Here is a 19,131-nt window from a genome sequence, read left to right on the forward strand (position 1 = left end):
CCTGACCCCCACAGCCCTATAGAGACCCCGAGACACACCCCCTCACCCTACAGAGACCCCCGAGACACACCCCCTCACCCTACAGAGACCCCCGAGACACACCCCCTCACCCTACAGAGACCCCCGAGACACACCCCCTTCACCCTATAGAGACCCCCGAGACACACCCCCTCACCCTACAGAGACCCCCGAGACACACCCCCTCACCCTATAGAGACCCCCGAGACACACCCCCTTCACCCTATAGAGACCCCCGAGACACACCCCCTCACCCTATAGAGACCCCGAGACACACCCCCTTCACCCTATAGAGACCCCCGAGACACACCCCCTCACCCTATAGAGACCCCCGAGACACACCCCCTTCACCCTATAGAGACCCCCGAGACACACCCCCTCACCCTATAGAGACCCCGAGACACACCCCCTTCACCCTATAGAGACCCCCGAGACACACCCCCTCACCCTATAGAGACCCCCGAGACACACCCCCTCACCCTATAGAGACCCCCGAGACACACCCTCTTCACTCTATACGGGCCCCTGACACCCCCCACAACTCTATAGGCACCCCTACCCTATAGAACACTCCACCCCACCCTGTGGGGAACCCTGACTCCCCCCCTACCCCAGTCCTTATAGGGACCCCAAGACTCCTACCCCATAGCCTATAGGGACCCCAGCCCCACAGCAGCCACCCCCAAGGGCAGGACAGCACATGCCATGCCCCCCCCCTCAATTCCCAGGGGACCCCCCCAAGCCCTGCTCTCCCCCTTACCAGGCCAGAGAGGAGGGGGGGCCATTATATCCTTTATTGGGAGACACCCCCACAGGGAAGGGGGGGGGGAAAGAGGGGTACCCCCACAGCCCCCCCCCCCTGGTCCCCAGGGAGAGGAGGCAAACAGCAGGCAATAAATAACAGGGAAAGGGGCGGGGGGAAACAGCCTCCCCTTGCAGACAGTTTGGGGGGGCACCCAACCCCCTCTTCCTTCAGTCCCCCCTGTGGCACCCCAAAAACAGTCCTGGGGCACCAGCCGGAGCAAAGGGGGGGGGACACACAAACCACATCTTCCCCCCCTTGTCCCCAATCTGGGGGGGAAGGTTCAAAAATGCAGCAGAGACCCCAAACCCCAATAAAGTGCCAAATTCTTTTGCTGAACCCCCATCTTTGGAGGGGAGCACCCCAAATCCTGGTGGGGAGGAGATCCCCGAGGAAGAGGAGGGAGCGAGGAGGGGAGGGGGGGGGGTGTAAGCCCGCGAATCCCCCCCCGCCCCTTTCCACCTCACTCCCCACAGTCTCATTCACAGTGTTTGGCGGCACAGCGAGGACAGGCACAGAATGGCCGGGGGGGGGCACAGCGGGGCTGGGGGGGTCCCCATGGCACAGGAAAGCTCGGGGGGGGTCCCCTTTCCCTCCCCCTTCAGTACTGCTCTTCCACGCGCTCAGCCCGGGCCGAAACGCCGCCGGGAAAAACTGGAACGTGGCAACATCTGGCTGTGTCCCCCCTCACCGACCCCGTGGCGTTTTGGGGAGCGGAGGGGGGGGTCCCCTGTGTTCCCCCCCTGGTCCCGGCTCAGCAGAGGCTGAAGACGGAGGGAGCCTGAGCCCTGTACTTCTCGTGGAAGCTCCTGAGGATGGGGACGAGGTTGCGGAAGGCCGGGCGGAAGGAGGCTTCCGCTTCCCAGCAGTTCTTCATCAGCCGGTAGATCTGGGGACGGAGGGAGGGGACGGGGATGGAGAAACTTCCAGAACCAGCGCGGCCACCGCCGGGATGTCACTGGGAATAACTGAGGGAGGGCTCCTCATTCTGGAGCTCTGTGACCCCCTGACTTCATCCTCCCCCACAGCAATCGGAAGCTCTTCCCACTTTCTCTCTTCTCACTTTTTTCCACTTCTTTTTGCATCTTTCCCTTCCCGTTTTTCTTCTTTCCTCCTCACTCTTCCCTTTCCCCACTTTTCCTCCTTCTCACCACACTTTTCCTCCTTCCCTCCATTTTTCCTCCTTCCCACTCTTTTCCTTCCCTGATAACTTCTTCCTCTTCCCCATTTTTCCCTCCCCACTTTTCTCCTTCCCTTTCCCCACTTTTCCTCTTCCCCTTTTCTCCTCCTCTTCCCTCCCCACTTTTTCCCCTTGCCCATTTTTCTCCTTCCTTTCCTCTACTTTTTCCCCTTCCCTCCCCATTTCCCCTTTCCCCAGGGGCCGGTGGGACAGACAGCCGGATGGACAGGTAGGCAGATGGACACACAGGTGGACAGACAGACAGGACACGGAGCCTCACCTCGCAAGGACAGTCCTTGGGACTCGGCAGCCTCTTCCCCCTGTCCAGCAGCTCGATCAGCCTCAGCACCGTCATCTGCCCCTGCGTCGCCCCGATCATCTCGATGAATTTCTGTGGGAAAAGGAAAAAAAACCCAACAAACCAAAACTCAGCCGCGATGGCCAGCTCAACTAAACAACCCCCCAAACTCAGCCGCGATCGCCAGCTCAACTAAACAACCCCCCAAACTCAGCCGCGATCACCAGCTCAACTAAACAACCCCCCAAACTCAGCCGCGATCGCCAGCTCAACTAAACAACCCCCCAAACTCAGCTGCGATCGCCAGCTCAACTAAACAACCCCCCAAACTCAGCCGCGATGGCCAGCTCAACTAAACAACCCCCCAAACTCAGCCGTGTTCATCAGCTCAACAAAACAACCCCCCAAACTCAGCCGTGTTCATCAGCTCAACTAAACAACCCCCCAAACTCAGCCGCGATCGCCAGCTCAACTAAACAACCCCCCAAACTCAGCCGCGATCGCCAGCTCAACTAAACAACCCCCCAAACTCAGCCGCGATCGCCAGCTCAACTAAACAACCCCCCAAACTCAGCCGCGATCGCCAGCTCAACTAAACAAACCCCAAAACAGCCGCGATCACCAGCTCAGCAAACCCCGCTGTGGTGAAGCCGGCGTCACCGCTCCAGTACTCACCGCAGGAGGGCTCTGGCTGGAGTCACAGCGGGTCAGGAGCTCGTAGAGCGTCACCCCGAAGGACCAGACATCGGACGCGTAGTAAAACTTACACTCCTTGAGGCACTCCACGGCGTACCTGCGAGGTGACGGCTGCCCGTGAGCACCGGCACAGCCCGGCACGCGCCTCCGCTTGCCGTATCCACCCCCCGGCACCGAACCCGTGCTCACCAAAAGACGGGGCTGTCCCCATCCTCGCAGACCCGGTAATACTCGTGGCCCTCGGGGATGGCTTTGGCTAAACCAAAATCCCCGATTTTCACCACGTTTTCGTTCTCCAGCAGCACGTTGCGGGCGGCGAGGTCCCTGTGGATGTAGTGGAGGGAGTGGAGATAGGCCATGCCCTGGAGGAGGGGGAAGAGAGGGGGGGTCAGAGACATTTTAGGGGGGTCAGAGACATTTTGTGGAGCAAAAGAGCCAAGAGTGCAGACAGGCCGTGTCCTGGAGAAGAAATAAAAGGAGGTTCAGCGCCTTTTGGGGAGGTCAGAGCCATTTGCGGAGGGGTCAGAGCCATTTTAGGGGGTTCAGAGCCATTTTGAGGAGCAAGAGAGCCCAGGTTGCAGACAGGCCATGCCCTGGAGAAGAGAAAAGAGGGGAGGGGGGTTAGAGCTATTTGGGGGGGGTCAGAGGCATTTGGGGGGGGGGGGTTAGAGCCAATTAAAGGGTGGGCAGAGCCATCTGGGGGGGCGTTAGAGCCATTCCAGGGTACGGAGGAGCCCAGAGTGCAGACAGACCATGCCCTGGAGAAGGGGGAAGAGAGGGGTAGAGTCATTTTGGGGAGCAGAGGAGCCAATCTGGGAAGCAGAGTAGCCTGGAGTGCAAAGAGATCATGCCCCAGAGAAGGGAAAAGAGTGGGGTAGAGCCATTTTGGGGGAGGTTAGAGCCATCTGGGGGGAGGTCAGAGCCCCCAGAAGCTGGGAAGGGTCAGGTTTTACCTCACAGATCTGCTGGGCGAAGAGCAGGATGTGCGCCAGGCTGACGTTGTGCTTGGGCAGGTAGTCTCGCAGGCTGCCGAGGGGCACGTACTCCATGATCAGCTGCACAATCTTCTCTCCTGGAAGAGGAGGAGGAGGAGGATGGTGATGTGTAAACCTTGTGGGGAGAGGGGAACAACCCAGAGACACCCCAAACCTCAGCGGTCTGCCAGGAAGGGGATCGAAAAACTCAGGGAATTGGGTTTTTAGCAGCAGCAACAGCACTGGGGGGTCGGACAACACAAGCTCAGGCTCTGCTGTTTGTGTTCAACTGTGACAGCGAGGGAAAAAATGGGACAGGGAAGAGCCAGTGACCCCCCAACGGCTGCCACCAAAGCCACCAGGCATCCCCCCGGCTGCTCACCCTGCTCGCTGCAGCATCCCTTGTACTTGACGATGTTTTCGTGATAAAGCGTCTTGAGGATCTCAATCTCCCTCTTCCAGCTGGTCAGCAGCTGCTGGCTGCAGCCAGATTTGAGGGATTTGACGGCCACCATTTCCCCCGTTCCATCGTTGGTGGGGTCGTAGCAATACAGGCTCACCTTGCCGAAGTGACCCTGGCAAGGAGTAGGCACAGAATTTATGGTCTGGCAGGAAGAAACTTTTCTGGCTTCTCCACCCCAAGAACAGCCTCTCTGGAATCCCTCCATAGAGGTCAATAAATTTCCTGGGAAGAAGGAAAGTCCCCAGCGAAAAGAGATTAAAAATAAAGAGCTTTTCCAAAGAATCTGCACTTTGACCCTCATCCAAATTTGGATTCTTTGGAAATCAGTCCGGAAAGAGGCTGGTTCACCCAGAGGCGACCGGAACGGATGAATCACGCAGCAGCACGAGGCACCACGATAACCTGCTACGAGGGAAACGTCCTCCTGACCAGCTCCGAGCCCCCTGTCCCACCCAAAGGGATTAAATCGCCCTCCAGTATCTCTATCAGCTCCACGGTCCGTTGGGGATTTGTCATATCAGCTCCTCTGGGATTTAGAATCAGAATCGCTGAGGTTGGAAAAGACCTTTAAGATGATCAAGTCCCATTGTTAAGCTGAAACTACCAACTCTCCCCCCACAAACCCCGTCCCTCAGCGCCGTGTCTGCGCGTCTTTTAACCCCCCCGCAGGGTGGGGACGCGGCCCCTTCCCCGGGCAGCCTGTCCCAGCACCACCAGCCCTTTGGGCCGAGGGTTTTTTCCTTGTGTCCGATCTAAACCTGCCCAGGCACAACTCGAGGCTGTTTCCTCTCATCCCGTCACCCAGGACAAGAGACCTCACCCCCCCCACCTGCCCCCCACCCCCTTCCAGGCAGCTGTAGAGCACGAGGGGGTCTCCTCTCAGGCTCCTTTTCTCCCTCAGCCCCTTCTCCAGCTCCGTCGCTCTCCTTTGGACGCCCCATCCCACCTCAAACCCCGCAGAGCCCTCGGAGCCGGGGCAGATCACAGAATCCCGGGAGGGGTTGGGGTGGGGGGACCCCAAAGCTCCCCCAGCCCACCCCCCGCCCAGGTGCTCAGAGCCCCCTGAACGGCCCCGGGGCATCGCCCGCCGCTCTGGGCAGCCTGTGCCAGGGGCTCCCGCCCTCAGCGCGGGGAGTTTCCTCCTCAGATCTAGTCTAAATCTCCCTTTTTTTAGCTCAAACCCGTCCCCCTTGTCCCACAGCTCCAGGCCCGGTGAAAAAGTCTCTCCCCGTCCCTCTCAGGGGGGTGGGAAGGTGCAACCGGGTCTCCCCGGAGCCTCCTCGTCTCCGGGCTGAGCACCCCCAGCTCTTGGCCCGTCCTCCCAGGAGGCTGCTCCAGCCCCCGGGGCAGAGTCGGGGCCCCCCCAGCACGGCCCCGTCTCTCCTGTGCCAAGGGACCCCGAGCTGGATGCAGAATTACAGGGTGGGGGGTGTCTCAAGGCGCCTCTTACCTCCCCCAGCTCCCGAATCTTTTTCAGGTAACGCTTCTGGAAGACGGTGGGGTCTGACACTGGGAAGTCGGGGTTCACCGAGGTGACGTCTACGAGATCTGGAAAGGAAGGGGGGTGAGGGGGGAGCTGGGGTCACCGGGCTGCAGGGACACACATTTTCTCTTCCAACCCTGTGCCCAAAGGATGGCCTTTTCTTTCCCCTCTTTTGACCTTTCGCTTTTTTTTGCCTTCTCCCTCTTTTGGACTTTTCTTCTCCCTCTTTTGGACTTTTCTTCTCCCTCTTTTTGCTTTTTTTTAACCTTGTTTTTCCTTTTCTTTTAACCTTTTTGCCCCTTTTTAAACCTTTTTCTGGCCCTTTTCTGCCCTTCCACCCTCACTCAGGACAAAACAGTCTCCACAGCCACCCCCACCCCCGCCAACACCCAAACCAATTCAGGGTGTAACACACACAACCCCCCTTCCCCTGAAAAAGCAGGACACCCCCAAGTGCAGAGCCTCACTGTGCGGCTGGAGCTGGGTGAGATCCCGCAGGATGGTGCGGAAGGACGGCCGCTCGACGGGGGTGTAGTTCAGGCACTGAGAGATGAGGGTGGCCAGCTCCTTGCAGGACGGCTCGGGCAGGCGATGCCTCTTCTCGTAGAAACGTTCTTTCTGAGAGAAAGGAAAGAAAACCAGGTCTCCAACCTGGATCCACCCAGGATCCACCCCAGAACGAAGAAAGTGGGGATGGAGGGAGAGGAAGAGGCGAGTCACCTCCGAAGGAGTGCGCTCTTTGAGCGGGACGTCGGCGTCGAAGCAGATTTCCAGCAACGTGGTGCCAAAGCTCCATTTGTCGGCCGCTGTGCTGAGGTTTCCCACATCCCGGACGCATTCTGGGGCGATCCAGGGGATCCGGTCCACGCGTTCTTTGGGAGAGGGGAGGCAAAAGTGAGGTGTTGCTGAGGATACAGCCGGAAAGACCCCATGGGGGAAAAAGCTCCCTGAAGGATCCCAACCACTGAGGGGCTGCGGTGGGACTGTCCCCGACAGCAGCTCTGAAGCCATTCCCACAAAATTTGCATGTCTGCACATTCCAAATATCATATATCATAAAAATTAAGGGTTAAAAAGCAGGCAAGACCTTGCTGAATCAGCTCAAGCACAATCCACGCTATTTATTAGCTACTTGGGCTACAGGAGAGGGGAAAATCACCCAGATTTTCAGCTCAGAACAAGGCCAAGTCCCGCCCTGCTGAGTTCAAGCATGCGACACCCGGGTACCTTCTCGGGAGAGCACTGTAAAGCTGACTCCGGGGTCGCTGAGCTTCACGAAAGGCACGGATCCATCTTCCAGCCCTTTCCTGGCCAGCAGGATGTTTTTTGCACACACGTTGCCGTGCACCAGGTTTTTGTCTTCCTGTGAAAATGCCAGGACACGAAATCTTGGCGGAACTCCTCACAGATGCCTCAGATCAAGGTTAAGTCTACAGGCTACACCAGAAAATAAAAAAAGCAGGACTCCTGGCTCTAATTACCTGTGTCACCTCCCCGTCTCATTATCCCTCTGCGCAAAACTAAACCCGGAGGCGGGGAATAAAAGAACCATGAGGATTACCCAGCGCTGGGGTGCGTGCCCTCACAGGCAGCTAGCGTGCTTTCCCAAGCTGCTGGATGGAAGCCCAGCGAGTGAGGAAGGCAGCAGCTTCCTCCTCCTCAGCTCCTCTCAGCTCGCACGGCCCCAAAACAGCCACAGAGGCAGGAATCCAGCGTTTGAAGTTCACGTGTGCTGCTGCAGTCGCTCACCTCCAGGGAAGAGGGAGCCAGGACGGGGTTTGTGAGGTGCAGGCAGGGCACGTTACGCTAAAAAGCTGTTTATCTGCTCGGAGGGCAGAGGGGAGTGGGGCAGATCCTCCTGCCACGCTGCCAGCAAGACCCAAGGGTGCAGCCAGAGCAAATGGCCATTTCCATCACAGTTCTCTGCTGGAAAACCCGCAGCCCCCAGCCCTGTTACCAGGTAGCTCAAGGCACTGGCCAACTGCTTGGCCACGGTGATTTTCCAGCCCACGGTGACCCGGCCTTTCTCTTTCCGCAGCAGCACGTCCAGAGGTCCGTGTTCCACGAACTCCTCCACCATGATGTCTGTGGAAAATGGAGATATTTTCCTCAGCCTTGTGGCAGCGCCGGCCAAGGGAAAAGCATCAGCACAAGGCAAGACTGGCTGTGGAACAGGGTGGGGGACAGCCCCGTACTCACTCTCGGAGCCTCGCACGCAGACGCCGTGCACGAAAGCCAAGTGAACGTGTGACACTTGGCTCATCAGGCTGGCTGTCTCGAAAAACGCCTGCGGGGAGAGGAAAAAAAAGAGGGTGTCCTGAAGGCAGCCGGGCTCTTGGAGCACCCAGCGAGCAGCTCGGGGCTGTTTCGCCCCCCATCCCACCTCCCCCTGGGGCTCACCAGGGCGATGTCTCTGTGGCTGGGGTCCAGGACTTTGAGGACCACGTGCATCTCCCGGCTGTTGTTATTCTGCTCAGTGGAGAAATACTCGGCTTCGTCATCGGCCCCGGTGGTCCCGCAGACGTTCAGGAGCCCGTCGTAGATGTTCGTGCGGGTGCCCTGCCCCAGGTGGGCTCGCTACAGCAAACGGAGAAGGCAGGCGGGTGTCAGACCCCCACGTGGGGGGAATTTTCAGCCTCGCACACACAAGCCGACTCTCCCACTTCCCTCCATGTGCCACAGGGAAGAAACTGCCTCCTGCCTGGACCCCGCTGCCTCTGCATGGTTCTTTCTTCCCTCTCCTTAAAGTGGGAAGGAAGGAATAAAACACCAAACCAAGCCTAAAAACTTCTCTGTGTCTCTCTCCTCTTTGCCCCCAGGGTGTCGGGGGTGCAGTAGCATCCCCCTGATAAGGAGAGGGGCTTCCTCCAGCCAAGGGATTTACCCATGGGCTTCCCGTCCCAGGACAGCAGAGTGCACAACCTGGGTGATCTCGTTCTTGCGGATCTGGTGGAAGCTGAGCTGGGTCAGGTTAAGGATCTGTTTCGTGCTGTCCTTCACCTTTCGTGTGATCAGCAGGTCCGAGATCTCTGCGAGAGGAGGGAATGGAACACAAAGCCTCAGAAACGACCCGGTGCTCTTGTTCCTTGAGCCCAGGGGAGGGAAGAACATCCATCCTCATACCTCCTGGTTTGGGGGGGCAGCATCTCTTCACCGTGAAGCTTTCCTCGCCAGACCTGAGCGTGCAGCCCTTGAGTACATCCAAGAGCTCCCTCAAAGTAGAAAACTCCCGGTCCCACCCTTCCAGCACAAAGGAGTTTCCTTTTTTTTGGATCCGGAACTGCCTGTACTTGAGGGCTGCCTGCACCCCGGGAGCCTGAGAAAAACGGCATCAGGATGGGTGTTGCAGCTCCCTGTCACCCAAAAAGCCGACAGCTCAGAGCAGGCACAACCCAGCTCGTTCCTAACGAGACAAGCACTGGGAAGGCCACGCTGGGAATTGTGTTTTTACCTGCTGGTGGCTCTTTTTCACCACGGAGAGAATCATCCTGTTGAAGTCAAGGACGCTCCAGCGGATGATGTAGAGCCCTTCCTCCTGCTCCTCCCGTCGCAGTTTGGCAAAAACAAACTCCTCCCTGGCAGCGGGAGGAAGGGGAACGGTTTCGGATAAGCCCCGAGGACACGGCACATCCTCGGCAGCCCCACGCTCTGCGTCAGGGAGAAGCCACTCACTGCATGGGCCCGTGGATGCCGTTCATGATGCTCATCACGAGCCGCGGCGGAGCCACTTCGTGACACAGGTAGTGGCTAGAATCGGCCGTGAGTCGGAAATAACCATCCACCAGCGAGACCAAGGAGAGCGCGCTCTCGGAGGACGGGAGAACCACCTCCTGGGAAGAGGGAGAAGCCACCGAGCTGGAGGGCGAGCAGCCCCGAACCCGCCCAGCCCAAGGAGGAGAGTGTAAACCCCTCGCTTTTTGGCATGAAGCCCAGAAAAAAATCCCTGTCCTGCATCCTCCCTGTCTCCAAAGCACAAATAGGGGCCCCCCAGTGGGTCAGGTCCCACTCACCAGGCACTTGTTGTCCTGCCGGTTGATGCTGACCCTGCAGTCCTTGACGACGATGTGTGTGATCTCCCGGAAATCGCAGAAATGGGCCCATTTCAGCTCGCTCCGCTCCGCCGGCTGCGTCGGCCCCTTGGGCTCCAGTTCTTTGTTTCTGCTCTTTCTCCCAAAATATCCGCGATGGGAGAAGTTCTCGACGCTCTATGGAGGTGGAGATGCAAAGGCATTGGGTCCCAGCCCATCAAACCGCTGGGAAATGGCACCGCTAGGTTGTGGCAGGTACTGGTTAAACTGGGATAAACTGGAAAGGAACTTGGGGTGCCCGGAGAGCCTGAGGAAAAGCCCAGGAGTGGGAGCCAAGGAAAAGGAGCCAGTGTGGGATGGGATTTGGATGGGAACGGCCCTTCCTGAGCAACAACTTACCTCTCCGGGCACCGGCCGCCACTGGATCCCGGTCGTGCCGGTGACAAGGACCTCGTGGGTGATGGGCTGGTCCTTGGGGAGCAGCGCGTGCGCGTGCTCCAGCTGCGAATGGCCCCCGTTGACATAGAGCTGCACCTTCTCCCCTTCGGAGGAGGTCTCCAAGGAGAGCACGGGGAAGAGCTCGCTCCCGAAGCGAGGGGCGAGGTGCTCCAGGGTAGCCAGGTACTTGTACATGACGTCCTGCACCGTCAGCTTGCCGGCGCTGACCGTGTGGCGCTGGAAACGCTGCACGAACTTCTTGAAGACGTTTTTCATGCGGAATTTGGTCAGGTAGTTGTTCTGCTGGATCTGGCGGTAGAAGGAACGAGGGATGCAGTCCTTGAAGCTGAGGAGGGAAGGAACAACCCGTCAGCAAGACCTCAGGGGCGCTCTATGGCAAAACATGCAGCCGGAGGAGCTGCCGCTGATGTTGCCGTCGCCTAAACCAGCCCCAGGCTCGCTCCTCGTGAGCAGGATGGAGAGGAAAGAGGGTGAAAACCAGGAAAAACCCTTCAGACAACGGCAGAGCAGAAAGCGCCCAGCCCCGAGGCTGCGAAGCCAAGCAATCACCTGTATTTTCTGGCCACTTCCTCAAGAGAGATGCCTTTTTTGATGGCGATGTGCGAGAGGTGAAGCACGGCCATGCCCAAGCTTTCATTCTTGAACCTCTGGACCTCCTGCTCGGTCTGGAGGTCTTTCAAAGATGCGACATCGTTGATGAATTCAAATTTTCCCTATTAAAGACAGAAAGTTAAATAAAGGGGGAAAAAATTCTCCCTGTGCTGACTTCCCGAGGGCTTTTTTGTCTTTTTTTATTTTAATGGTGTAATGGGATCCTCCTCAACTCCGCTCCCAGCCTCTTCAAGCAGGACAAAAAGCTTTTCCAAGGGCAAACTACAGCTGTGTTTGTCCTCTAAACAAAGCCCTCACAGATGAAAAAACAGATCCTGACGTTAGGGCTGAGCCAAATCCGGCTCAATCAAGAAAATCACCCAGGTTTCCACAGCTCCAGGAGCCCGGCTCATTACCTGCTCAAACAGATACTCGAAGGACGATTTGTCGAGCAAGGCTCCTCCTTGCAGCTTCTCATCGGGGGAGTCGCTCTGTCGGGGCACGTTGCGATAAACCGCCGGTTCCTTGTCGTTCATCCCATGCCAATTCCGAAAGTAGTACCTGGAGGGGAGGAGGAGAGGAGAGCGGTGCTCGCCTGCAGGGACGGGAGGGCTCTGGGCTGTCCCTGCGTGCTCCTGCAGCTGAAAAGGCCGCTCTGGTTTTGCCTTTAAGGCCAAACTTGAGTCCAGTGGCTGCCCCGGACCTGCTTGAGGCTCATTTCACCGGTAAATCTGCTCCTTCCACCTGTAAATTTGCTGTTTCACCCATAAATCTGCCTCTTCCACCCGTAATTCTGCTCTTTCCACCCGTAATTCTGCCCCTTCCACCCAAAACTGTTGCCTGCCCCTTCCCTGGGGGCTGCCGGGGGACGACCCAGCTCCCCATGAGGGTTTTGCATGGTTTTGTCTCAGGACAACAGGGAAAAGACTGGCCAAGCGGGAGCAGAGAGGTCTGTCCCACCCCAGCGCAGCCAGGGGTCACACTCCGGGCTCAGAGTGGTGGGTTTGGGGTTTTTTTTAAGAGGCCAACTTCTTGAAACCGCGCTGCCAAGACGAGAATCAGCCACGTCCTCCAAAAACGTGACCTGAGCACGAGGCAACGACTCAGAGGCCGGGAGGCAAAGGGGAAGCCGCCTCTTCCTGCCACCAAAACTGGTTCCTTTACGCTTTTTCCACCCGTTTTATGCCCAGCTGTGCCATACAGCACACAGACTATGTCCCCTTCGTTAAAGGGCCCTAATTAGTTAATAAAACCGCTTCCAAATGGCTCTTTAGCAGCGGTGCTCCCCGCAACGCCACTTCGCAGCCAAATTTTCCTGCTGCTGGAGCCCAGGGGCTCACAGCTCTGCAGGGTACAAACCCCCCGCTAAAAACCCAGACAGCAGCCGGGGCAAGGAGCATCCCCCCAAAACGCCACATCTAAAAATCTACCAGCAAGAAGGGAGCTCTGCGGGCAGAGCGAGCTTCTGTTCCCACCACAGAGCAACCCCCAAAGCCGCATCTTTGCCTGCGGTTAATGCTCCGGGGTCACTCTGGTGTTCGTGCCACGGGGGTGAGCAGCCTCGGAACCAGACACGAAGGGAAAGGACTTTCTGGCCCCCAAAAAATCAGAGTGCTACAGCTCGCAGGGCTGAGGAGGCGCCGGCCACGAGGACTCGAAGCCTTCCGCCTCGCACACGGGGACGCGTGGCTCCCACGGTCACTGTTGAACCGGCCCAGCGAGGTGCAGGAGCCGGTGCGGCGCCTCCGAGACCGTTTTTTTTGGCTGCGTGGGTTGTGTCGGTGCAACGGGTGGCTGCAGAGAGCGGCCTCGGCTCCCTGTGCCACGCTTCCCCAGGAAGAAGGTATTGCAAGTCAAATAAAACATACTAAATCTCCAAGCCAGGTTTTCTGTTTCTCCCTTGCTTTTACCTTCAGTATGACTCACCGTGAAAAAAAAAAAAAAAAAAAAAGGAAAAAAGAAAAGCAACAAAACCAAACCCCAACAAAACAAGCCTGAAAAAGGCTTTTCTAATAGCAGCAATGTTTTGGGAGGAAACAGAAGATTGGAGTCCCCAACACCCCACGGGGAACGTGATATCTTGCAGAGACATCCACAAAAACCTTCCTGGGCAGGCAGCTGCGACGCCACAGCCCTGGGCTGGCTCAGAGAGACCCTCGGGTGTCACTCGTGGGCTCCAAACCCGCCAGAGGGGATGCTGTCCTGTACGGGGAGCGGGGAGCAGGGGCTGGGTCAGCCAGGGAGATGGGGGGAGGAAGGCGGAGGTGCCTCGGGAACAGGGAAATGAGTTTTTTCATTCTGAGGAGAGGCAGGGGCTCTAAACACCACCTGGTCCTCGTTTAATCCTTCCGAGTCTGATGGAAACCAGCCCTGCGGTGTTTACCCCGTTCCCCAACCTCACGTCCACCTCCGCAGGCGTTTTCCAGACAAATCTGGGAACAGGGAACCTGGAGGCTGGAAACTCAACAGCCGTATTTCCAGCACAGCCTTATTAAAGCCCAGCACAGCTCCGCTCTGCAGGGCTCAGCTCAAAAAAAAAAACCCAGGGATGGCGTGGAGGGAACCGGCCTCACCTCATGCGGAAAAGCAGGTTGAAGTTGGTGTCTTTGCTGATTTTGAAGAGGTGGTTGGGCGGGAGCCAGACGCGGCTCTGGGTGTCATAGAGGGCGAAGAGGCTGTAGCACAGCGGCGTGATGCCTGCGAAGGAAACACGATTCCTGTGAGGGGAGGCCGAGCCCGCAAAGATTCACGGTCGATAGGGGAAAAAAAAAAAAACGAGAAAAAAAAAAAAAATCCAACCCGCAACTTTCTTCACCCCGTTTCTCCCAACTGATTTTACTGGCAGCACAAACCCATCCGCGCTACCAACACCCCACCCCCAGGGACCCAGCCGTCCTCCCTCCTCGTCCCCGCTCGCAAATGTCAGAGCCAGGATAGTCTTTAGAACTGCCATTTAAATCGAGAGCCGCGCGTCTGCCGTCCTTCTGGCGCGCTCGGGGAAAGCCAGCTGGCCCGGGGAGCTTCGGCAGCTTTTCTTCCAAATAAACCGCCATGCAGAGCCGCGCCGACTGCAGCAAGGGGAAGGGAAGTTAATAAACCCCAGGGGAAACGTGGATTTGCCAGTTAAACCTTAGGTGAGAGCTAAAAGCTTCTCCTAAGGGTTCAAAGAGACGTCAGCTGCCCTTAATTCAAACCAACACAGCTGCAAAACGGCCCCTCGGACCGTGAAAAGCCCCGGCGCAGGTGCCCAGCTGATTTTTGCGGGAGAAATCCACAGCGAGGGGAGGCAGAAAGCTCATTAAAGAGGGACGCTGATAAGTCAGAGGTGAAGTAATTGCTCTTCAACTCATCACGCTCCAATAATTCCCAGCCCCGCTGGCCTGAGCCTCGGGGTAGAACCATCCCGCCCCGCTTCTCAGGAACTCCAGAGCGAGCGGGGATGCCTAAATTCCAACAGCAGGATTTGCCAACAGCCAGTTAGCGGGAAACTGCTTCTTAAAAACACCCCGACGGCTCAGATTTATCAGATAAAACAGCTCAGACAGTCCCAGAGATTGGGAAAGTAGAAATTTCTCCGCCTGGGGCTGTAGTGTGGTTGGGTATTGTGGTGTTGGAAGGGAGATGGAGCCCCCTGAGTGCTCACCGATCCTCCGGGCGAGGTCGATGCAGATCTCCTCGGCGCTGAGCGTGCCCTGGGTGTAGGTCTGGCACCTCTCCCGCTCCTCCTCGCCACTCCAGTGCAGACAAACCTTCACGCCGCCGCTCGCCGAGAAGCAGCAGCCGTCGGCGTCCGACTCGCCGTGTTTCGCCGCGCATTGGCACAGAGACATGGCGATGGCCCCCGAGGACGCCCCAGCTGGCGAGAAACAAGAGAAATAAATAAAAACAAGTGTTAGCAAAGCACAGGGTGCTCCATCACCAGTCTCTCCCAGTTGGGTAACTGGGCACCCTCCACCCCGACCCCACGCACCTCGCTGTCAGATGAAGCATAACTCGGTGCCAATCTCTGAAGCCGGCGCGGGAGGGGGCTGTTGGGAAGGGATCCGTTGGTGAAAATCCCTCCGGGTCACCCACCCCCCAGCTCTTCTCCCTGGTCTCTCCCAGTGAAATCCAGCACCTATTCCCTGGTAATTTTTTTGCCACTGGCACTGCAGCTCAACTTTCCTCCGACAGTGATGAACACCGCGGGGAGCTCTTGCTTGGGGCCACGACTCTCATGTGCCCTCGCCCTCTCGACTCAGTGAGCTCACGGCAAGCTCACGGTGAGCTCACAGGGGTTTTCACCTTTGAAACGAACCCAGGGCCGCGAGTGAGCCATGCTGAAGCCGCCCCCCCCCCCCCCCCCCCCCCCAAAAAAAAGGCTCCGCGACGCCATGTCAACGCCAAACACGACACGGGGAGAAGGACCCGGTGGTTTTATCTCCCGCTGCCACCCTGATGATAAGGCAAAAGAAACCAACCTGGGGAGCAAACCCCGGCGCTTTGGGGGGGGGCCTGAAGCCTTTTCAAGCATCGTGCTCCACTCACCACGTCCCCGGCACGAGGGTTCCCCGCACCCCGCATGCGGGGGAGCGAGCAGAGGGGTGAAACAAGCAGCTCTCACCCCAAAAAGCAGCTGGTTTGGGTGCGGGGCGGTGTTTGGCTCGGGTACAAAAAGCGAGAGGTATGAAGAGAAGCCCCTTTTCCCAGGAATTCTGTGCCGGGGTGGGGGGTCTTCCCCCTTCAGCAAAGCACCTCTCCAGATCCTCTCAAGGCGAAGCACGTGACAGCATTAGTTCAGCTTCTGCCCACAGGCGTGGAAAGATCCCGAAGCCAAACCTTGGCAGATTTCCCCCAATTCCCTCCTCGGGAGGAGAGTGGAATCCGAAAGAGGCGGCCGCTCCGTCAGCTTCCTCATTTCAAAAACCCGGGGGAAGCCAGCGGAACTGGTCGCAGCACCCTGAAGCGGGTCAGCGGGAGCTCAGCGCCCCTCAAAAAAGTAATAAATCAACTTCAAAAGGCTTTTTTTTTTTTTTTTTCTTTTGGCAGCCGAGCTCTCTGCTGACAGCAGATGCGGAGAGGGCTGAAATTTGGGAATTTAGAATTGAAAAATTTGGATTTCTCAAGCTGGCAAACAAAATAAACCTCCCAACCCCTCCTGCTTGGAGAAGCCTGGAGGGACCCTCACGCAGCAGGATCCAACCTTCCCCCTGCCGTTATTCGTAACGGGGGCGAGTGCTGACGCTGCAGGGCACAAACCTTCCCGATTTCACCCCAATTTCAGCCGCCGCAGTTGTGGTTTCTCCTCCGTGGGCGTCTCGGGCTCCCAGGACAGGCCTGGGAGGGGGAGAGGGAAGCGAGTTACGAGCCGTGTTTTGCAACCTCGGTGCAGCTGCGCTCCCAAAAGACGCGGCCGGCGAGGATTGTGCCCGTCCTCGCTCCAGACCCGCACGCACTCGGCTACGGTGAGGACTCAGGTCAACACCGGGGGGCCATTTGGACTCATTTCAGCCCTCAAAGTGGGGGTTCCCCCACCCCAAGAGCAGCCCCTCAAACCTCTGGTCATGTCGCGGTGCTGCCGACGGCACCTGCCAGCCCCCGTTTGCTCCCTGTCCCCGTGTTTCGGAGGGGAGCGCTGTACACGTGCCTGTTTTCTGTGTGGTTTTAGGGCAATGGGGCAAAAAAAACCCCGGGCACCAGCACTGCCCAGTGCGGGAGGTTTGGGGGGAGCCCCCCAAGAGCTAAACGCGGCGGCGGGCTCTGCCTGTGGGGCAGCGTCATGGGGGCAAAGTCCGGGGCTGGATGGGAACGGGAAAGCGGAAGCGCCGGGGACCGGCCGCCCCACGGACGGTGGGAGAAGGCAGGGATGGCGAGGCCTAACGCCCCCCCCCCCCCCCCCAGCCCCCTGAATCCCGACACAGCCCCCCCGGCCCTAAAGCCCCCCACATCTCACAGCTACACATCCTGACCCCCACATGCCCCAGACCCCCATCTCCTGATGTCCCCCCAGGCTCACAAACCCTGACCCCCACCCTGGAGCCTCCCACCCCCCATATCCAGACATTCTCAGCCTAGAACCTCCCAGCCCCACACATCCCGAGCTCCCCAGCCCCACATATCCTGACCCCCCCACCCCACAGCCCCTTATCCCCCCAAACCTTGACCCCCCCATCCCACAGCCTCTTACCTGCCCAAACCTTGATCCCTCAACCCCAAATACTCTGACCCCCCCAGCCCCACATATCCTGACCCCCCAACCCTGATTCTGCCCCATATATCCTGACCCCTCCACCCCGCAGCCCCTTAAATCACCAAATCTTGACCCCCCCCGACCCCAAATACTCTGACCCCCCAACCCTGAGTCTCCTGGCCCCACACATCCTGACACTGCCAGACCCACATAACCTGAGCTTCCCGTGGGGGCATATCCTGACCCCCTCACACCCCACAGCCTCCCAGTCCCACACACCCCAAGCTCCCCAGCCCCACATATCCTGACCCCCCCACCCCACAGCCCCTTAACTCCCCAAACCTTGACCCCCCCCACCCCACAGCCTCTTACCTGCCCAAACCTTGACCCCCCAACCCTAAATACTCTGACCCCCCCAGCCCCACATATCCTGACCCCCCACAACCCTGATTCTGCCCCACATATCCTGACCCCCCCACACCTCCCAGCCTCCCAGCCCCACATATCCTGACCCCCCCACCCCACAGCCTCTTACCTGCCCAAACCTTGACCCCTCAACCCCAAATACTCTGACACCCCCCAGCCCCACATACCCTGACGCCCCACAGCCCCCAACATCCTGGGACACCCTTTGCAGACCCTCTTCTAACCCCCCCACACCCCCTGACAGCCCCCCCAGCCCCCTCCCCTCACACACCAGGCCCGGCCCCCGCTCCCCTCACCCCACAGACCCGACACCCCCCCCAGGCCTCACCCGCGCGGGCCCGAAGGCCCCAGCCCCTGCCCCGAGCCCCTCGCGGGCCCCCCAGCCCCGCACACCCCGGCCCCCCCCGCCTCGTACCGGGGCCCGCTCCCCGCCGGCCCGGCCGCCGCTCCGGCTCCCTCCGCCCCGCAGAGCCGCCACCTCCCATTGGGCCCGAGAGACGCGCGCTACCATTGGCCCGCCGCCGCCACGTTGCCACGCCCACACGACTTCGCCCCATGGGCGGAACGTTGGCAGAAGCCCCGCCCAGGAAAGGACCGACGGCAGCGGCTATTGGCTGCGGAGCGGGGAAGTGGGCGGAGCCAGAGTGGCGGGTGGAGGAGGGGGCGGAGCCAACCTGACAGGAGATACTTTAGGGGGCGGGGCCTGAATAAAAGGCGGGGCTGGAGAGGGCCCGACTGGACCCAAAGGGGGGGGGGGGGGCCACAGCTGGATCGGGGGCTGTAAGGGCACAGCTGGATCCAAATGGGGTGGGTCACAGCTGGATCGGGGGCTGTAAGGGCACAGCTGGATCCAAATGGGGTGGGTCACAGCTGGATCGGGGGCTGTAAGGGCACAGCTGGATCCAAATGGGGAGTCACAGCTGGATCGGGGGCTGTAAGGGCACAGCTGGATCCAAATGGGGTGGGTCACAGCTGGATCGGGGGCTGTAAGGGCACAGCTGGATCCAAATGGGGTGGGTCACAGCTGGATCGGGGGCTGTAAGGGCACAGCTGGATCCAAATGGGGTGGGTCACAGCTGGATCGGGGGCTGTAAGGGGCACAGCTGGATCCAAATGGGGTGGGTCACAGCTGGATCGGGGGCTGTAAGGGCACAGCTGGATCCAAATGGGGTGTCACAGCTGGATCGGGGGCTGTAAGGGCACAGCTGGATCCAAATGGGGTGGGTCACAGCTGGATCGGGGGCTGTAAGGGCACAGCTGGATCCAAATGGGGTGGGTCACAGCTGGATCGGGGGCTGTAAGGGCACAGCTGGATCCAAATGGGTTGTCACAGCTGGATCGGGGGCTGTAAGGGCACAGCTGGATCCAAATGGGGTGGGTCACAGCTGGATCGGGGGCTGTAAGGGCACAGCTGGATCCAAATGGGGTGTCACAGCTGGAACAGGGGCTGTAAGGGCACAGCTGGATCCAAATGGGGTGGGTCACAGCTGGATCGGGGGCTGTAAGGGGCACAGCTGGATCCAAATGGGGTGGGTCACAGCTGG

At 58.9% G+C, this 19,131-nt stretch overlaps 1 protein-coding gene across 7 annotated transcripts; it reads right to left on the reverse strand.

Moving 5' to 3' along the window:
• Positions 1–804: 804 nt before the first annotated feature.
• On the reverse strand, positions 805–18,108 carry TYK2 (tyrosine kinase 2). Of its 7 annotated transcripts, none has more exons than XM_074929898.1 (25): positions 18,003–18,108; positions 16,231–16,308; positions 14,963–15,020; positions 14,636–14,848; positions 13,566–13,689; positions 11,409–11,553; positions 10,951–11,114; positions 10,342–10,726; positions 9,925–10,119; positions 9,587–9,744; positions 9,366–9,489; positions 9,038–9,230; positions 8,837–8,943; positions 8,315–8,491; positions 8,114–8,201; positions 7,872–7,999; positions 7,142–7,277; positions 6,382–6,786; positions 5,882–5,979; positions 4,351–4,543; positions 3,948–4,066; positions 3,184–3,356; positions 2,974–3,091; positions 2,281–2,391; positions 805–1,709 (listed from the first exon to the last, which is right to left on the reverse strand). In XM_074929898.1, the coding sequence occupies exons 4-25, from the start codon at positions 14,820–14,822 to the stop codon at positions 1,575–1,577; spliced, it is 3,663 nt and encodes a 1,220-aa protein (XP_074785999.1). In that variant the 5' UTR covers positions 14,823–14,848; positions 14,963–15,020; positions 16,231–16,308; positions 18,003–18,108; the 3' UTR covers positions 805–1,574. The 7 variants fall into 7 exon arrangements, with proteins under 7 accessions (XP_074785999.1, XP_074786001.1, XP_074786000.1 ...); XM_074929900.1 differs by having other exon boundaries at positions 16,175–16,308; XM_074929899.1 differs by having other exon boundaries at positions 15,596–16,308.
• Positions 18,109–19,131: the final 1,023 nt, after the last annotated feature.

Source organism: Athene noctua, chromosome 31 (genome assembly GCF_965140245.1).
Source record: "Athene noctua chromosome 31, bAthNoc1.hap1.1, whole genome shotgun sequence".
NCBI lineage: Eukaryota > Metazoa > Chordata > Aves > Strigiformes > Strigidae > Athene > Athene noctua.